This window comes from Watersipora subatra, chromosome 4 (genome assembly GCF_963576615.1).
Source record: "Watersipora subatra chromosome 4, tzWatSuba1.1, whole genome shotgun sequence".
Classification (NCBI taxonomy): domain Eukaryota; kingdom Metazoa; phylum Bryozoa; class Gymnolaemata; order Cheilostomatida; family Watersiporidae; genus Watersipora; species Watersipora subatra.
In genome coordinates this window covers 22,329,156-22,348,853 of record NC_088711.1, presented here as the reverse complement: position 1 = coordinate 22,348,853, position 19,698 = coordinate 22,329,156, and the positions used below count along the sequence as shown (strand labels likewise).

General features: G+C 36.7%; 2 protein-coding genes across 4 annotated transcripts in view; one reads left to right on the top strand and one right to left on the bottom strand.

Annotated features, from left to right (window-relative positions):
* The first annotated feature begins 510 nt into the window (after positions 1 to 510).
* Positions 511 to 14,505, top strand: LOC137394050 (uncharacterized). The gene is made up of 4 exons (XM_068080768.1): positions 511 to 664; positions 5,462 to 5,608; positions 13,121 to 13,300; positions 14,094 to 14,505. The coding sequence occupies exons 1-4, from the start codon at positions 511 to 513 to the stop codon at positions 14,300 to 14,302; spliced, it is 690 nt and encodes a 229-aa protein (XP_067936869.1). The 3' UTR covers positions 14,303 to 14,505.
* A 291-nt stretch (positions 14,506 to 14,796) lies between these two features.
* The window catches only part of LOC137393409 (serine-rich adhesin for platelets-like), a 59,580-nt gene continuing 54,678 nt past the window's right edge, over positions 14,797 to 19,698 (bottom strand). For all 3 annotated transcript variants that reach the window (XM_068079956.1, XM_068079957.1, XM_068079958.1), the window contains 5 exons: positions 17,839 to 18,979; positions 17,439 to 17,510; positions 17,252 to 17,309; positions 15,581 to 15,771; positions 14,797 to 15,375 (listed from right to left, as the gene is read on the bottom strand). In XM_068079956.1, coding sequence (XP_067936057.1) covers positions 15,279 to 15,375; positions 15,581 to 15,771; positions 17,252 to 17,309; positions 17,439 to 17,510; positions 17,839 to 18,979 — 1,559 coding nt within the window. In that variant the 3' untranslated portion in view covers positions 14,797 to 15,278. The remainder of the gene's footprint in view (positions 15,376 to 15,580; positions 15,772 to 17,251; positions 17,310 to 17,438; positions 17,511 to 17,838; positions 18,980 to 19,698) is intronic.

The following is a 19,698-nucleotide window of genomic DNA, read 5'->3' as shown; positions in this document are numbered from 1 at the left end:
CTATTGTACGGACTGTAACACGCAACCAAGTTAAATTCCAGGCCCGGTTTATCATTTAAACTTCAGAGGAAATAGAATGTTAGCATCAACAAAATGCGCTAGTCACGCCTGACAATTATCGCCTGCCCTTGGAAATACTGTTCATTCAATGCCCTTGGGCATGCAAGGCTTGCATGGTCTCGATGAAGGGTATGAAATTATTAAATGGCTCATAAGCGGAACAAAGCTGACAGCGAAAGATGCCAGAGATGTTTAAAGTAATTATCAATTAAAATAATTAGTAGCTGTCTGCTTGAGCTGCGATGAGCGACTTGAATTAGTGAACCTGAGGCGCTTGTGCTCATGGAAACGGCAGCGTCAGCAAGAATGCATTGGCAAACCTCTGTTGACACAAACGCCAATCGCTAACTAATTTAAATTGCCTCAAGATCTCTTCAGACAATCAGGGAGGCAAGCATAACTTTGTTTTTTCCTTTAATTCATTTAAATACCAGTACTTGGTCTAGCGAGATGCCTGCCTCTGTGTCACGATCTCTTAGCAAGGCATCAGCCTCAACTCACAGTATCGGTTCGCACGGTAGCTGTTTCTCTTCAGGATTTTCATCTCGGCAAAATGTAACATTACGGTCTGGTAAAGAGTGGTGGTTGTTTGCTATAGCCAAAGGTAGGTTGATTTATATCGCACCAGCTAGGCTTATTTCAGATTCGCAATGTTATATGTGATGTGAGGGCTAACCACCAGAAGCTCAAATAAATATTATACCTACTTTATTGATAAATACTTGCTGTTACATTTACTTTTACATATTGGTGACAAAACAATTTGTATATTTCAGAGGTGGGCAACTAGCTTGCCGTTCTGTCAATATTGCTATTGGCTGATGTATGCATTGATTAAACCATAAGATATTTGAAACCAGTTATAGCTGTTGCTCTCGTCAGTTGTACAATATTATTGAACTATTATTAGATCGCTTTTTCAGTCTGATTACAACAAACATTTCAAAATTCTCGAGCAAACATGCACCGTGAAAGGCAGTAATGGTTCAGAACCGCCCTTACTAATATCAATAGCTGTTACAGGACAGTTACAAGTTTTCAGCTCAATTCAGCTTACGTGATAGGAACAAATTGCATACAACATCTAACAAGTATTTTGAAAATAATATCATTGCTAGCTGCTTTAATGCTCCATTCTCTTAGCAGAGTAAGGATATTTTAAATGCTGTATGTCAAACCATTTGATTTTAGTGGCTAACTGTTGCCCTTTTTTCTTTTTGTTTTATTGTTATTGTATGACATAATTTGAAAGACATTTCTGTTTAAAATGAAATTATTGCCAATAAAATAGTATATAAAGTAGTATAGTTGTAATGATGCGTTGTACTTTAGTTTAGTTTAGTATTTAATCATATCTTTCCGATAGTCTAATTCTACATCTGTGAATATTTCTCAAGAGAACATAAATGATTCCATGATAAGATAACTTTGAAAAAAGATTGGAGAGACACTATCAAACCAACAATTGTAAATGACGACATGGTGCAGATTGGCAAAGCTGTAACGGCTCCGTGTTGAACTCTTTTTTATCTTTCATGGATAAATCTATGACCATATGAATTACAATCTTAGTTTTATTCAGTTTCACTATACGTTTGTGCTGCCTCACATACAGCTCACCGAGTTGTTCTGTTACTAGATATAAGCTGGACTCCTTAATGATGAGTTGCATGAACTTACATGAAAATTTTAGTGGATTCTATCTAAAAGTATCAGTATTTTTCTATCATTTGCGATTGTTTTTGATGTTTGAGGTGATCTAATAGCCAGAATGTTTCAAGATTAAAATCGACAAAACTTGAACATGATTAGAATGCTCAAAAGAGAAATACGTGCGACATGATGTCACTAGTTGTTATCATTCCTATAATAGATATCAACTATTGCGTTACGAGCCTTTATTTTGTCAGACTACTTGCAACTATAGAGGTTTTAACAGCGATCATATTTTGCCGATTTTAATCTTGAAACATTCTGACAGTCAGACCACCTCAACATAAAAAACAATCGCGAATGATAGAAAAGTACCGATACTTTCTGATAAAAACTATTAAACTTTTGTGCAAATTCATTTTCCCACGACCAAACATGAGCGGAGCGAATGTTTGAGTTTTATGATAATTGCATGTGCACACAACTCACGGAAATTATTCATCAACAACGTCGCAAACCCTTGTACCGAAATCTCATCAACAAATTTAACCATTTTTCTGTTAAGTCGTTTAAGTATAATAACGATACAAAACACATAAAAACCTATTTAAATATGTTACCAAGTCTTTGTAAATTGTCGACAACATCTTAAAACTTACCCATCTGATCGGATTATACACAAATAGACAGATTAATTTGGCCGAAAATCGTTATTAAAATTTGCCAAGCCTTACTTTTATCAAAATTAAGACTGGCAAACGAAACACCGAGTGACAGAGCATAGAACCATTAAGTCATGCGCATTTTATGAAAAAAACATGCCCATTTCACCAGTCTATGGCATTGTCCAATTGCCGAAGGTTTCTGTAATTAACATAGAAGTACTGAAAAGTAATCGTTTCTTTTTTGCCGATTTCAAAGTAACTGACATTTTGGACACTTTTGAGTACTTTGGTATTCTAACTGATGTCCAAAGCAGTGAAAGTAAAGGAAATGACGATGATTTTTTTAACGATTCTTATGAGATTATTACAATATTTACTTATAAGTTTGGATGACTATTGAAGTGTTATAGTCACACTAACAACAGCGATGATGGGCAATATGTTACTGTTATTATTTTTTCTAAATAGTTTTGTTAAATAGATTTTCTAAAAATCAATATAAATATCACAACTTCTTGATATTGTTAGCTATGATGTTTTGAAATGTAAACAAAATTTTGCATTGGTTTTTTTATTATTACTGTATTACTACATTAATAATATTGGTTATTCTAATAATATCAGAGCATTTTACTTCCAATATTGCATTTATCCTATTGCGGAAAGAGATATAAACATATAACCTTTTCCTTTCATTATTGCTGTTTGTTGTACATAGTAACACCGGGTACATTACAGCTACCATTGCAGTTATTGTATTGCACTGCAGTGCCATTTGACTGCTAATATTGCATTTCTCAACCATCAGTACCCTTTCTTTTTTCCCATATCACTTTGGTCATGGGCTGTATGACAGGGGAATTTCTAGTTAAATAGAGAGTTTATGATTGGCTGTTTCTTATTATGGAAATGTTTCCTTTTCCATATCCATTTTCATAAACATAAATACTTCCATAACTTTATGTCAATGGGTATGGAAGTGTTATTTTAGAAACATGGAAATGTTATGGAAATGGAAATAATATGAAAATGAATAATGGAAATGTTATGGAAATGGAAATAAAATGGAAATGAATTATGGCAATGGTATGGAAATGGGAATAATATGGAAATGAATTATAAAAATGTTATGGAAATGGAAATTGTGACATACACGTAATCCCTGATGTGTGGCTATATGTGTGGCTATATATGTGGCTATATATGTGGCTATATATGTGTGGCTATATATGTGGTTGTATGTGTGGCTATATATGTGGTCATTAGAACTCGTTTAGTATTTTCAGCAGCCTACCATTCGGTTTTTTTACCCTTACGACGGTATTATATAAGTCAGTGAGTTGCATGTCAACCAAACGATAACATAACATCAATATATAGAATGTATATACTTGCTGTGCCTCCCGGCGTTGCTCGTGTATTACGAATCAGTTTATAAACAATGAGAAGTGATGAGATTTGCCTACCACTTGCTGGCAGGTAACTCTCCAGCAAGTGGCAGGCCATTGCCAATTCTAGTACACTTGCAATAAACGCTAGGCTTCTAATGACAGTACGCCATGACATTGCTTCAGCTTTGTTGTCCAGCTACAGCTATTCTAATAATAGCTATAGCTGGACATACCAAAAACAGAAAACAGACAAGCTTTGAGAAATATATATATACTAGCTGTGCTACCCGGCGTTGCCTGAGTAATAAAAAAGTCTTTGGACAGAAAATTGATTTGTATTTAATATATAACAACATTTCCCATTCTAACTTTCAAACTACATATCATGAGAGGAGTGTTTTGTGTAGGTGAAATAAATTAAGAGAAAAATGAAAACTACTGTAAAGGTTTTAAAACTTTGTCAAACCACTGTAACTTTCAAGCTGTTAACCAGGCACATTGCCAATGGAAAATTCCAGTAAGCTGCTTAATAAGCTAGGCTTCTAATGGTGGTAAGCCATGACTTTGCATCTGCATAGTTGTCCAGCTACAACTACATTATTCAATTAATTGCTATAGCCAGACAATCAAACCTAGAATACACATTCGTACATACTTTGAGAAATATATAATTATATAGATAGATAGATGTGAGAATTGGATCTTGACATCAAAATATAATACAATTAGCTATACTATGAGCTATACTATGAGCTATACTATGAGCTATACTACAAGATATACTATGAGCTATATTATTAGCTGTACTATTAACTATACTATGAGCTGTACTATTAGCTGTACTATGAGCTGTACTATTAACTGTACTATGAGCTATACCACGAGCTATACTATGAGCTATACTATGAACTATAGGCTATATATAACACACAAAGAGTAATATTTCTGGAGTTGACAATCTTTGCAATTATCACAAAGCTCGTAATACTAAAACAAACATTTTTGTTTTTCACATATGAAAAGGAAAGTTTTGTTTTGTTGTAAGTTAGAAAACAGTTTGGCCGTAAAAATAGCTATACATAGATTATTGCAATGATAATTTGCAGATGTCTCTGCATTTACTTAAACAACAGTATTTGCAGTTATATATGTATTTACCTAAACAGTGGTATATGCGGTTATACATGTATTTACCTAAATAACAGTATTTACAATTATATATATATTTACTTAAACAATGGTGCAATATTAAAACTGCAACCTTCCAGAGATCCAATCACTCTGAAGGCCAAAGTTTGTTTACATATAATAGCTATAATCTTACAGCTGTCACTTTCAGAAAATATATTGGCAGTTGTTGTGTTCATCTCTCAAAGCGGTCTTTGACCTTGTGAATTAGAAGCAATACGCTTAAATACTAATTAAAGGAGCGAGTAGAAGGTCAAGAACAAATGAAAAATTAGCATCGTCGATGTTGATAACAAGATGAAAGGTCTGTTGTGAGAGTATGCAGTATAATAGAGACTGGAGATACGCCATAATGACACGCTAGTGAGAGTAATATCCTCTATCCAGCAGCTCAATTCAGCTCATTCTCAAAATGATACTCTCGGCAGCTGAATGAAAAAATGGCCGACACTGTAAGACAATTTTCTGAAATTTGTTCGCTCTTACCTAAAATAATTTTTCCAGCTTTAGCGCACGCCAGCGATGGACGGAGAGGTTTCCAAAGTGCCAGCACAGAGAAAAGCCTCAGCTCCACAGACAGCAAGATGCTCGAATATAAGCAAAAATATGAAGAACTCGCTAAACTGAAAAAGATATTGAGTATGGTGAAAGGTAAGCGATATATAGTCTGCAGTGGGTGTGGTTGGCGTTAGCTGTCAAAACAAGTGAGTCTATCTTAACTTCATCATAAATAGCGTGTTGACAGGATAGGTGATAAATTAAAATGGCAATAGTTTTTATTTTCTGACTAATGCCTTCCGAGCATCATAAAAATAAGAAAAGTAAAATATGGTAATCTATATATATAAATCTGAAAGTTTGTGTGGGTGTGTGCTGTGTGTGCCGCAGAACACACAAAACACACAGGCATTTTTATACGCATGCGCATACGTGCATGTGTGCGTGTGCGTGTTTGTCCAGCTACTATAGTTATTAAAATCTTGCAATGAAGAATCCATATCACATAAGGTTTAATCTAAGAACCTCCCGTTCCCCAAACAATAGGCTAAATCATCGAGCTACACGAGATTAATAGATTTATTAGACAATATATGTCACTATGTGGGTGAAAATATGCATACCGCCCTCTGTCATTTCATGCCAACATCATTTTATGCTTGCTCTTCTGGCTCTTATTAGTATGTGTAGCAATAGGTTACTAGCGTGCTCAAATTAGCCATTGGCATTGTGCCAGGCTAATGGCAAGGGGCAGGCAACTACATTGCCACTGTTTATAAGCTGATTTTAATACCTATGCAACACTGGAGATTCTGCTAGTAATAATATATAACCTGATGAGGGACATTAGATCAGGAATCAGAAATATCAATATTAGTGTAGAGCTCTTTTTTGGCTTTGAATTTTACTTTATCTCATTTATGTTTAGTCATAGAATCTCTTGAACATTAATGTGGAATAATTTACTTCTTAAACTTAATATTCTACGACAGAATTTATTGAAAAAAGATAGAAAAATATCATATTCTTTATATTGTCATCAACAGGCTAATTACTAGTTAACCAACTATTTATTCCTTACATCACAGTGACTATAGAACTGCAAGACCAATGCTAGAAACCTTGACAAAATGGTTCAATGCACTGTACTCATGTCTTAGTGCATTAATCCGATCTACTACCTAATGTACATGTATTTGCTATAAGTTGATTAGTTTGTGCGTTTTTTGTTTTTAAAAGTAGTTTTTTCAATACATATTAAGCACAATGGTAAAACTGACCCTGGCACAACCTGAAAGATAAGGTTGAAAATTGCAGTTTTCAAGGTGGATTCAGTAAAATGACTCTACTACAGTGGTTCCCAACCTTTTTTTTGCTTTTACCCCTTTGCAAAATTGTCAATTACAAAATCCCCCTCCTGGAAAATGTGAAGTGTGAACCTATACTATATTGTATTCACTGGAAGGACTACACATGCAGGTACATATATGTAGGTCAGCAGCATATATACATGTATTTATTTGTTAAATAACTGAAAGTAGCATATATAGTAATAAATAACGTCAACATTATTGTTATTTCGGTACACCTAATGGGTGTGGGGTGAGATTATGAATTTTAATGAGACCGCTCCTGCTGATGCCTTTGTGCAAGTTTACACAAATCAGGCTTTATTTTTTATAATGCACATCTCAAGCCGCTCTCAAGGTCAAGTCGATTCTTTTCTCATTTTTAAGGTGCAGCATTGATGAAAATCCTACTTCGCATAGGTATAGGTACAGCTAAATGGCATCAGAATCTTTATTGCCTTTTCAGCAATGAGTAGAGAAATGTTTCTTGCTGAGAGCCAAAACTGGTCAATAGACATTGATCTGAGATCATCTTGCAGGGCAGAAATGTTGACCAACTCAACAAACTCCTATTGTAGCTCCTCTGAAATTTCTTCAACAGCGCGTTGAAATGGATTGCGTGTGATATTGAGCATCTTTTGTTTTCTGAAGGTAGATCAGGAAGTAGCATCCAAATTCTGTTATGAGATCAGACAGGTGTTCAGTAATGGTTGCCACTAGACTACCAGGAGCAGGTTTTGTCTTTCAATAATTCAGTGAGTGTGGGAAAGGATACCGTGTTCCCAGTGCAGGTTCGTGTATGCCAGAGTACCAGCTTTGCTTTGAAAGCATCAATGCTGTCATGAAAGGCAAGGAAATGATGATTGCTCCCTTGCAACTTCAAGCTCAACTTGTTTAGCCAGGCAAATGTATCAACCAGGTATGCAGTCTTAAATACATACTGTAGTTATCAGCTTTCATGGCTACTAAAAGTTCATGCTGGCCTTAACTTTCACGAAATTTCATAACCTCGGACATATGTAGCTCAAAGAGCCTGCCTAACATGTTTCCCTTGGACAACCACCTCACTTCAGTATGAAAGTTGTAAACACGACATCACTTTCAGAACATAATGCTGAGAACAATCTAGTATTTAGTGTTGATGCTTCGATGTAATTCACAACTTTTATGTTCACATCCAAGTTTGATTTCAACGGTTGTGGAATAGTTTTAATGCCAATGCTTCAGGGTGAATGAAGCAATGCCCTCCTTCTATATCAGGGTTCTTCTGCTTGATCTGTTTTACAAAGCCTGATCTACATTCTAACATAGCAGGTGCTCCATCAGTACATACACTTATTATCCCAACCTAACTTGGCCTTTTTAAGGAAATTTTCAACTGTTTTCGACACATCTTTTGCTGAAGTTGTTCTAAGCAAGGGCTGACAAAACAGAAACGCCTCTTCAATGGATGTGTCACGCACATATCTACCATACACCAATAGCATAGCTGGAAAGACTGGCAACATCAGTTGACTCACCAAGTTGTATTGCCCAAAACGGGGGGGGGGGCATGCTTTAATCTTAGCAACTACTTTCTCTTCAATATTTGCTGCAATATCATCAATGCATCGTTTCACAGTGTTGTTGGATGGTGAGAGGTCTTGAAATTTTTGCCCAGCTGGTTTTCCAAGTACTATTGATGCGCAGTCTAACATACATGTACATGGCTTGATCAGGGTCTCTCCTATTGTATGTGGCTTTTTACACTGAGCAATACGGTAGGAAACAGTGTAGGAAGCTGTAATAAGTGCATTACTATGAGCATAGAGATCTCCACTTGCATCAAGTCTACTTCTCTTTACTTGCCGCTCTTTGGACTAAAGGTAATCCTGGTCGTTCTCAGCTCGTGTGAGGTGATTTTTTGTGAGTGTTGCTTCAACTGAAAGGGTCTCATGGAGTCATTTGAGAAATTTTTCAGGCATATCACACATTGCGGAAGCCGATGACCGTTTTTCATAAAATACGGAAACCCATAATCCAAGTAACTCTCAGTGTAGGTTCGTTTCTTTGCCTTTGACGTCTTGCACTTATTAATAGTTGTAAAAATAAAGCGGGACTGACAAATATTATAAACGACCTATTATCTGTTTGTACAATAGTAATCATCTGTGACTGTATTAATATTTTTTATTTGATCTATTGCTGTAGATGTATGATTATGTGACTTATTTGTAGAAAAGCAAGTAAGACATATGTAACATGAGTGATAATAGGAAACAATAATGTGAACATATATGTAATTATACTTGTACAAAGAATCTTACAGAATTTTTTTTTACATTTGATGCAGTAGGTAATAAGTGAGTGTGTCCTTGTGTCAAATACATGTGAACTGTGAACAGCACAATGTACAACTAAGCATTAGTTTGACCTTAGTTATTAAGGTCATTAATTAAGGTCAAGCTGGCTTATTGGAATTTTTCCAAATTGTTGGCAAAGATTATTACATTTACAGTACCTACATGCAGGCTGTATTACAATGAATGTGCAGTAAAAGGTACTTGGTCTACCCCAGCCAGAATATACATGTAATAGAAGAGGAATGAGAACAGAAAACACCTCCAGGATTTTGTTAAGGCTTAAAAGCGCGTTTGCAAAATGCGAAATTATAAAAACTAAAACTCCCCCTTTAAAATGCCAAATTTCCCCCTGGGGGGCAATTCCCCCAGGTTGGGAACACTGCAGTCTACTAGGTTAGCCCATCATGTTTCCAAGTTAATAGAAAACAAATGAGGACTCCATAGGAAAAACCAGGGCAGTCACATTTTTGGAAGATTTGTAGTTACGTGTTCTACCATATACCTTCATACATGTAGTTTAATGTAGCATTGATATTACAGTGAAAAAACCTGTGTAGTCATAGAAAATAATAACATCAATGATTGTTAGAAAACAATGATTACTCCAATTTACTTTGTGGACAACCCTGGTTTTTCAGTTGTATCCAATATTTTAGAATGCAATTTTTGATGACTTCTGCTTAATAACCTATCAGAGCTCTGGCTCCTAAACAGTGCAGAACTGCTATACAACAATGGCTGCAACTGTTGAAAATTCTGATGAACATCCAATTGCAACAGATAAACCTAAAAAAGAAAAAGTAATGGTTCATTGAGAGAAGACAGACCTCAGTGATCACCAAACCTCAAAAAGTCAGATTTCCTCATCAACCCAAACAACTGTATAGCCAGATGCAACCAATAAGGCCGGCAATGTGCAGATATTAAATGCTTTTGCAATGTAAGAACCAGCAGTTATATGACATGCATGCGTCTCACGACGCTGACAAGGAGGAGGAGGCCGAGTGAATTTTTGACTTTTACAATTGTACCTTAGCTAAATCTTTCTACCGCTTACAGGCTCTATTGCTTATAGCTTTAACTATTGCTTATATTGTTTTCATAATAATATAGATATTGCATTACTAATATATCATTATTTTCCTTCAAATTAAGTCAAAATATAAAAACAGGTCATGTCCATACTGGCTAGCAGCAGCAAATGTCGTGACAATTTGGCTTGAGTATGCAGAAAATTTGTAAAATAACAAAAATGGAAGGATAATAGATGTAGTAATATTTTTAGAATAAGTGAAATGAATGTTGATAAAAACTACTCTCCACGAGGTTACAAACTTCAAAATTAATTTTTTTAAGCTTTCAAATTTTGTGACACAACTGGTTTATTTCTTTAGAGTTTTCAAATGTCTGGCACAGACCATAAAAATGTTTAAATTCCAGCACTGTGAAAAAGTATAAGATCCTGTTGTAACAGCACAAACAAAATTGATAAAGTTGGGTTTTTGTCGAGTCTCTTAGCTTTTTTTGAATTGGCGAGTATATTTTATGCATTTTTTATCAAAAACATTGTTTTTTTAAGTAAACTTTGTAGAAAAGCATATGAATGGCTTGTAATATGGCCAATATGTAAAAAACAAGCTATGAAAGTAAAGCATAACTCACTTGGACTTGTGCAATTTTCATGTAAATTTATTTTATGAGAGGAAATTTGAAATAAAACTAATTTAAGGAAGTATTTATGTATAAATGAAAGCATGATCTATTGAATATCAAGTTGGCATCACTAATTACAATTATATTAAAAGCATAAGACAGTGGGCTATTGAGTCTTTAATGGTATTATCACTGTCAGCTGGCTGTGTCACTAACTTGAAAACGTCTACCGCTCAATGAGCTAGCCGTTCATGGCCGACACAAAAGCTAAGAAGAATGAGTGCGTGGAATGAGCGGCTCTGTCATCCAAAGCCTTGAAATCTGACATCTAAAGCAGTTTTCTACATTTTGATGTCACAGCTTTTCACAATTCCTGATATTAAGCGACTTTGATGCTAGCTTGTCATATTGTACTTTTAATACGGACTCACATAAGGTGTCACGAAATCATTACAACTGGTACCCTGGCAGTCTAGTTTGTCATGAGTAATCATAAGGGGTAGTAATCACAAGTACAATTATTCTGTCTGTCGACAGGTGAGGGACACAGTTGTTAGAGTGCTGAAAATTGCGAGTTCAAATTCCGTATGAAAAATATTTTTTCTCAACTGTCAACTCTTGGCTTCGGACAAACACTGTTCAAACTGTAGCAACGATTGCTGCTCTGCTTGGACTTCACGTATTACACCGTACACATTGCCATTCTCTCACGGCCTATTCATTGTATTATTTTTCAATGAGTTGTGAGAGGGCTTCATAAAGGTGGCTGACACATAAACTTGCTTCTCCGCATCAACGTGTTGCAATTATGAGGTTTGTGACACAATTCTTGTTATCGATTATTTTCTAAGTTGCCTTTCAAAGACAGCATACTGCCCTGGCACAATTGATGTAATACAATGTCGTTTATAGATCACAGCATCCCGTTACTTTGTCAGTTTAATTCTGAATAAAAATGTTGCAAGCTCTCACAAGTGGTAGGAAGTTGAGTGCCTGAAAGAACTTTATACCTTATGCAGCTGGTAAAACAATTTTTTGCAGCCAATAATATGAAGGATAGAAAAACAGTCTGCACTCAAGTCTGGTTCTCATTTAATAATAGAAGCTGCCGGAAAAGCTTTTGGAATAGTAGAAACCTACGCTCTGAGTGCTGACACTAGCTAGCAGAGCAAAGGTTGAGCGATGTTCAACTTTTGCAAGAAGCTGCAAAAAGACCTGAAATCGTATTGTACAGGTGAAAGTCAGCACTTTTGCTGACTGAGCTGAGATTGCCTTCCCCATGACATGAGAAATACTTTAACACCTCTTTTATTGAGAGAAGACTTTTTCAAAACAACCTTGACATTCTATAGCATCCTGACAATGCGATGTGAAAACAAGCCATTGAGCCTCACATCGCAGTGCTTTGATGAGTGCTATTGATTCCGGGATCTCGTGGCTGACCTGGAGACTATGTTTTAGGTGGGATGTATACGTAGCAGTGCCACAAAAGCTGATATGGTTTCATTGCCAGTAAAACTAATCACTAATCAATAATCAAAATATCAAAATATGTTCTAACTGTTAGCCAGGAACTCTGCACTTACTGTTAGTCAAGGAGTCTGATTTACTTACTGTTAGTCATTAAGTCTGCTGTACTTACTGTTAGTCAGGAAGTCTACTGTACTTACTGTTAGTCAGGAAGTCTACTGTACTTACTGTTAGTCAGGAAGTCTGCTGTACTTACTGTTAGTCAGGAAGTCTGCTGTACTTACTGTTAGTCAGGAAGTCTGCTGTACTTACTGTTAGTCAGGAAGTCTGCTGTACTTACTGTTAGTCAGGAAGACTGCTGTACTTACTGTTAGTCAGGAAGTCTGCTGTACTTACAGTTTGTCAGGAAGTCTGATGTACTTACTGTTAGTTAGGAAGTCTGATGTACTTACTGTTAGTTAGGAAGTCTGTTGTGCTTGCTGTTAGTCAGGGAGTCTACTGTACTTACTGTTAGTCAAGAACTCTGCTGGTCATGAATAAAAAGTAGAGCTGCTGATAATAAGTTAGATCAAATCTATAAAAACCTCTATAAAAATCAGCAGGATAAAGCCTGGTGAAATCAAGATCTGATTTCAAATCTGATGCTGGTAGCTTCTTGATATTTGTACTATAAATTCGCTACATTCACTTATCATGTTAGCCTGGGTTCCAAGGTTGCACCCAAAATGATTAGTGTTGGCAAGAGAACAGAAAGAGAAGGGGGTACAACTTGCAGCCCTCAGGCACTTACACCTACATGGTTGACCTAATATCGTGTGACTGATATTTCCATATATGTACGTTATTTACAGGACACTATGAGGAAGCCAAGCGATATGATGTCTTCCGCAGATATATTCGTCTAAAGAGGGCAATAAAACACACAATAATATATGTGAACCTGGAAGTGCTACCAGATATGTGCCATGCATTAGGTGGAGCTGGCAGCATGATAGTGGCGGCAACAACAGGCAACAGGAAACCACCAATAAGTGAGTCCATCAATCTGCTCCAATATGTCAGTGTAGGTCAATTACATATCAACCCGCTACAGTATGTCAGTGTATGTGAACCACGTATCAACCTGCTCCAGTATGTCAATGTACGTGAACCACATATTAACCTGGTCTAGTATGTCAGTGTAGATGAACCACATATCAACCAACTCCAGCATGTCGGTGTAGGTGAACTACATAGCAACCTGCTCCAGTATGTCAGTGTATGTGAACCACATATCAACCTGCTCCAGTATGTCAATGTAGGTAAACTACAAGTTTATGGTCAAGCGCGAGGCTATGTAACCAAGTACCAAAAAGTAGGACCGAAAGTCTATACATACGTACATATACAATATACCAACTAGAACAGTTTCAATACAGTTTAATTCTTGCTACAAATAGCTCTTGTGTATGCCTATGTCTTGTAATCAATTTTTTTGTTCTAGTAACTAACCAAACAGTTTGTGTCAATCACTATATGACGACTATATCAAAACAGCGGAGCGCTCATAAGCATGCACTGATCAAGTGCATGAAAAATGGTTTACTTGAAATTTAATTCCAATGTAACGGTAACTTGACCAAGCTAGGCTGATTATCAATACAGGACTCGACCCTTTGATCAGTGCTACTTTGTAATATATTTGTTCTCACAGCTATTCGAGTTTATTTTACTCTCATTCTAGGAAGCTCTCTCACTCTATTCATCGATGCATTTAATACGGTTTAACACTTATGAGCTGCAGTACAACAGCATGTATGTGAGACAAATATCATCATTCTTTAGCAAACATTCCGGAGTGTCCGAAAGCAGAGCTGTCTAACAGAATTCACACTCTCACAAAAAGAATCTCATTTATACGCAATCAGATAGAAGAACTGTCAGAAAGATATGAGGCCAGCAAGCAGTATATGGTATTCCAGCGATATAGACTTATGAAGGGCATGATTAAGGGTATATTGACTGACTGCATAGACTTACAAAACAACCAATGAATACTTTAAGGTCAATGGTACTTAACTACGCATTATATTCTTCAATGTAGTGCATTAGTGTAACCTTTTTGTAAGACGACTAGACTCCCCTTGTGTAATGATTGATTGAATATGATATTACAGATATAGGAGTGATTGCTACATAACAGCAAGGCTTTTATACGTCAGTCTAAATTTGGAAATTTGATCAATATGACTGCTAGAGCCGCGTAGGAAGACAAATCTACTTGTGTCAAAGTAGTAGTAACTTAGTAGAGAAGAGAGAGCAGCAGTCTTCTGATAAAAGTGGTGATAAAACTACCTCGTTATTTAGACTACGATTAGTTGATGAATATATGCATCTAGGGCTCCTTTGCTTTGCACGAGAATCTGTTGCGCTAAAGTTCTCCTTCTAAGCATCTCTTATCTACTGTAGAGGTCTGTTAATAAAACCTAACTTTACCTATTTGTTGGTAAATCGTTCAGATTTGAAAGTGATGAAAACTTAATTTTAGTCAGTATATTGTATTTTTTGTACAAAAACCTGTTATTATTGCACAGAATGGTGATTGGAATAAATATTGAATTCATATACATTGATATTCTAAGAATACAAATAAAGACTTGTTACGTTGAGCAAAACAACCTTGTAAATTCTTCCTGTAATACTTGCTATAGGTCAGTTTATAAAATCTTTTAAGTATGACAAGCCTATAAGAGGATAGGAGACTAGAAATAATAAATAACAATGAGATATCTATCGCTGTCGGTTGTTGAAGCCTGTGTTGGAGGCAGCGATTTAATGCCTATTACTTTGACTCATAATCCATAACAGCTTTTGACTTTGCTTTGAATGTTAGCAGTCGTACTCGAGCAGATCGTCGGAAATATTCCATGTGAGTCTCCAAGCAGTTAAGCGGTTAGCAATTCTTAGTTGAAGGTGCTAAAGGAAAACTACATCAAACTTGAGATTGCAACAAAATGTGAACCATGTAGGCTAAGAACTTTGCAGATCCATAAATATAGAGCGGGCTCTCTGCACAGCTCCTTCCTTTGGTACCTCTCTCACATGACGACTCAAGTCCACAGTGTACCTACAGCATAGTATATAATAGATAAATAACTAAAATTACGATACATCATTATAGTCCTGCAGTAAATGGTTACAATCACTGAAAGGAGCATGACGGACGAATTTAGTAGATGTAGGCTGTCACTCTCATGCGCCTCAGAGCAATTGACCAATCACAAAATGACTAGTCTATTGGCTTGTGGAACTAAAACAGTTAATCTGCTCACCTGTTGGATTGGTTTCCTTTTGGCTGTGTGAGACGGTCAACAATCTTCCCCATTTGAACTATTGGTGGTTGAGAGTGTGTTGGGCTAATCGCTGGAGAGGAATTATTGCTCTTCTGCTGGTCAAACTTATTAACCAAGTCATGGATAGGCACGGGAGAGTGAAGCCTTCTTCTCCTCGACATAGGTGATGCCTAGAGGGCAAAAGAAGTAGTGACACAAAGTATTCGATGATGAGAACAAAATCTTGGAATAAGTTCAACTGGAAATACGAGTGCCTTAGTTGATAATTTGAAGCTTGAATCGGCAATTATTTGGGGAGTTGTTTTCTCTCTTGCCCGAGCAAACTCAGCTGCGTAGTTTCACTTCGTTTTTCCACACTTACAATTTATGTTGGGTTACAAAATTCTAGTCACTTTGTGCGTAATTTGTTTTTAGCATAATTCTGAAGTTTCATGTTGATTGGCTCATTAGTTCTTGAGATATAAATGAAATACCGAGGGCACTTCTAACTGACCGAGTGATGAGACATAGCTGCTGACAGAACATTAGACACGCTGATTGAAATTTTTGGTAATGCAGAATCAAAAATAGACAAAGCTAAATAGCTTCTCCTCAGCACCAAAATTTTAAACTAAAACTACATGTATATGTCTTCTGCTATTCATAACAAATGTATAAACTCTATCAGCCTCAGCGTACTGCAAACATTACGGTTATTTTTTCAGCTAGTTTTAGAGCTAACTGAAAAAATCACTTATTTGAAAGAGTGTGAACAAATTCTTTAACCTATTTGATTTCTGTTCTTATGTTAGTTCTGCAAGCTTCGCGCTTCAATATGGTATTCAGCTCAAAAGGGATTGTACTATTCTAAGTACTTTCAGTCAATGGAAAATTGTTAATAAGGTCTTAGATCAGGGGTCCTGGGATCAGGGGTCCTGGGATCAGGGGTCCTGGGATCAGGGGTCCTGGGATCAGGGGTCCTGGGATCAGGGGTCCTGCTTCCATATACAAGATTGGATATTAATTTGTTAAAGAAGGTTAATTATTAGACTTTTAACTGTTGCAAGTTCCACAATAATTGGTATGCAGATGTTGAGCATTTGCGGTCATTGGTTCTTTATATGAGTGTCTGTTAAAAATCAATCATTCCTACAAGACTAAGCATTGCACATTGACCTCTTTTGCCATTCAACACTAAACAAACCTATCAAAAGTAAAGTGTGCACAAATCTAACATGATCAGGCAAATATATCTTCTAGCAGACATTGTGCAGAGATAAATCAGGCTGCAGGGTATAGATGACAGACGAGTCAGAGATGACAGACGAGTCAGAGATGACAGATGAGTCGGTGATGACAGATGAGTCAGTGATGACAGATGAGTCAGTGATGACAGATGAGCCAAAGATGACAGATGAGTCAAAGATGACAGATGAGTCAGTGATGACAGATGAGTCAGTGATGACAGATGAGTCAGTGAAGACAGATGAGTCAGTGAAGACAGATGAGTCAGTGTGCTAGTATTCAATTAGGCTCGTCTTTTTTAGAGAAGCTAAATCACGCAACCTAAAGACTATATTGAGGAAGATTAGCACATGCCATATGGACTAGGTGAACATTACACTATGTTCACACCAAGTATAAATGTAGCTATTCATGTGGAGAACTCACCTGTTGTGATTTTGAGCCAGTCGTGTCAACAAAGAGCTTCTCGACCTTCATAGACAGCCTGAAACATGCAATAAAATGTATGACTCGTTTGCACCAACTAGGAGCAGCCTGATGTCATTGATGTTATTACAGAAGGAAGTAGCTGTACATGAATTACAGCAAATACAAGACATAGCCAGACCCTTACCCTGGGCTGCTCTGTTTGCTGGTCAGTTCTGGTTTCTTTTCTAGTGGATGTTCATCCAGCTTGGGCTCCGACCTGCAGCGATCAAAATCTTAGCAAACTATTCTAGCAAATGTATATTATATCAATTTAATATTATTTAATACATTATTAGTAAAATATTTTTAATACAGTGAAGATAGAGGCATCTATCAAAAATCTTCTTACTAAAATGAGCATAAAGCTATTGCGTTGAGAAATTAATTATTAGTCCAAGATCTGCAGGAAAGACTCAAATAAACATAGCAACAAAAGGATGATTAACAAAGATATGGTGAATGATATTGCAAGCAATTCATTTCAAACGGAATGCTATAATAACTTTCTGTGAACACAACATGAATCTAGAATCATGTGCTCTTACTTCGATCTCTCACGAGGTGGTGTTGACGGAGTTGCGAAGACATCGGTGAAGCTAGACAACTCCTGATTCAGCGTTGTTATATCTTCTGCATCTTCATTGTCATAGAGTGTGCTGAGCCTCTTTAATTTGACCTTAAGAGGAACTGATTGCGGTGTCATCAGATACTCCAAAGGCTTGCTAAGTGTTCTTGTACTTACAGTTAGTGAATGAGTAGTGTGACCGCTACCTACAGAGTTGTTCTGTCTCGTTGTCTCTAAGGCTATGGGAACAAATACATCCTCATTATTTACTGGCTGATCCTGCTTATTAGGTAAATTTGGTTCATGATTTACACTATTCTCAGTCAATACATCACCATTATTATTAGCGCCATTTGAGTTTTGTTCATTCGTTTCTTTATTGTCACTGTCATTTTGACACGAAATGACATCTTTTATATCCAAGACATGTTCTTGCGACAAATCAGACCCAACCAGGTTTTGATTATCCAACTCCGTGTCTTCATTGACTAATGTCTCTGCTTCACCAATGCTAGTTTGAATCTGTGGGTTATCTGATGGGTCCTGTTCATGGTTCAGTTTGTTAATATTATTTGAATTTGTCTGCTCATTTTCCACGCAACCATCCTTCTTACAAGACGTGGTGTAAAACTCCTCATCCTGCATCTCCATGCCACTGTCCACGCATATACTATGACTAGGTAAGACAACTCCTGTATTTTCAGTATCAGAGTCTGAGGCAGGCTGTGCAGTCTTCTCATCAGTTATGTCTATTTGGTGCAGTGGAGAAGCGATATTGACTGTAGCTGATATCTGCTCAAATGACCCTTCAAGAGATGTATCGGAAGATGAGGCGCACCTATGAGTTGTGTGCTCTTGGATATTGTTGATATCCTCTCCAATTGTCCTCAGCATATCTCTATCACTAGGACTCAGCAGCTGGCTGTCAGAGCTCCGAGTTGATGGACTCTGAATTCCAGAATGGTTACCCTCAGCATTTTCCAGAGAGCCACTCATGCCAATCATAGAGAGAGGTCTTTGGAGAGAGTGTCGTCCGAAAGAACTGTAATCGTTGTCGGGCTCTCCATTGTCATCTGTACTTAGTAGTGAGTCTGCAGAAATGCTACTGGACACCGTTTGTTCTAAAATATGACCATCGAGTCACTTTACACGCTGTACTCTCAGTGACATGTTGCTAAAGTGATCAGATGTTGAGGAAAACAAGGAAGTTTTATTGTGGAAGAACGTTAAATAGAGTGATTTCAACAAGTTAACTTGAGCGCAAGCACTGGCAACTTTAAACAAAACACAATTAACAAAATACGTCGCAAAATGATACTACTGGAAAAAATTTCATATTTATACAAACTAAACCAACATGAAACTAAACATAAAACAGAAACTTTCCCAGTACAAAGACATGCAACACCGAAGGTCAATATTGCACCATCACCAACTATCAGCAATGACATAGTCAAAGAAAAGAAGCATGCTACACCTTTTACAACATCAGATCATTCTTATAAATCTTCCTTTAGACTGTCCTGGTGTCTCCTTAACTCATAAGCTTTTAAAGACCAGCTTTTAATTTAGAAACCATCTTTGGCACTTTGTATAACTTGGCATGAACCAATAGTAAAATAATCGATCGGATGGCTGGCCCACGTTTAATTTTACAAAAAGTTAAGTCAGCATTAAAGTGATTAATAAACATAAGAAGAACAAACAGCTACAATTAGTCTAGTTGATGCTTCGATATAATGTAGCTAATATGAACCTTATTCTTCGTAAATATCCATTTGTTTTCCAGTGTATCATGATCAAACAATTTCATGGTGAGTGAAACTCTAGTTTAGCAGCA

What these genes read in the sequence shown, in the direction of transcription:
- LOC137394050 (XM_068080768.1), top strand. Translation starts at nt 511, where the DNA reads ATGCCTGCCTCTGTGTCACGATCTCTTAGCAAGGCATCAGCCTCAACT. An exon ending in GTTGTTTGCTATAGCCAAAG is followed by an intron (nt 665 to 5,461) that starts GTAGGTTGATTT and finishes TAATTTTTCCAG; the next exon opens with CTTTAGCGCACGCCAGCGAT. An exon ending in CAACAGGAAACCACCAATAA is followed by an intron (nt 13,301 to 14,093) that starts GTGAGTCCATCA and finishes ATCATTCTTTAG; the next exon opens with CAAACATTCCGGAGTGTCCG.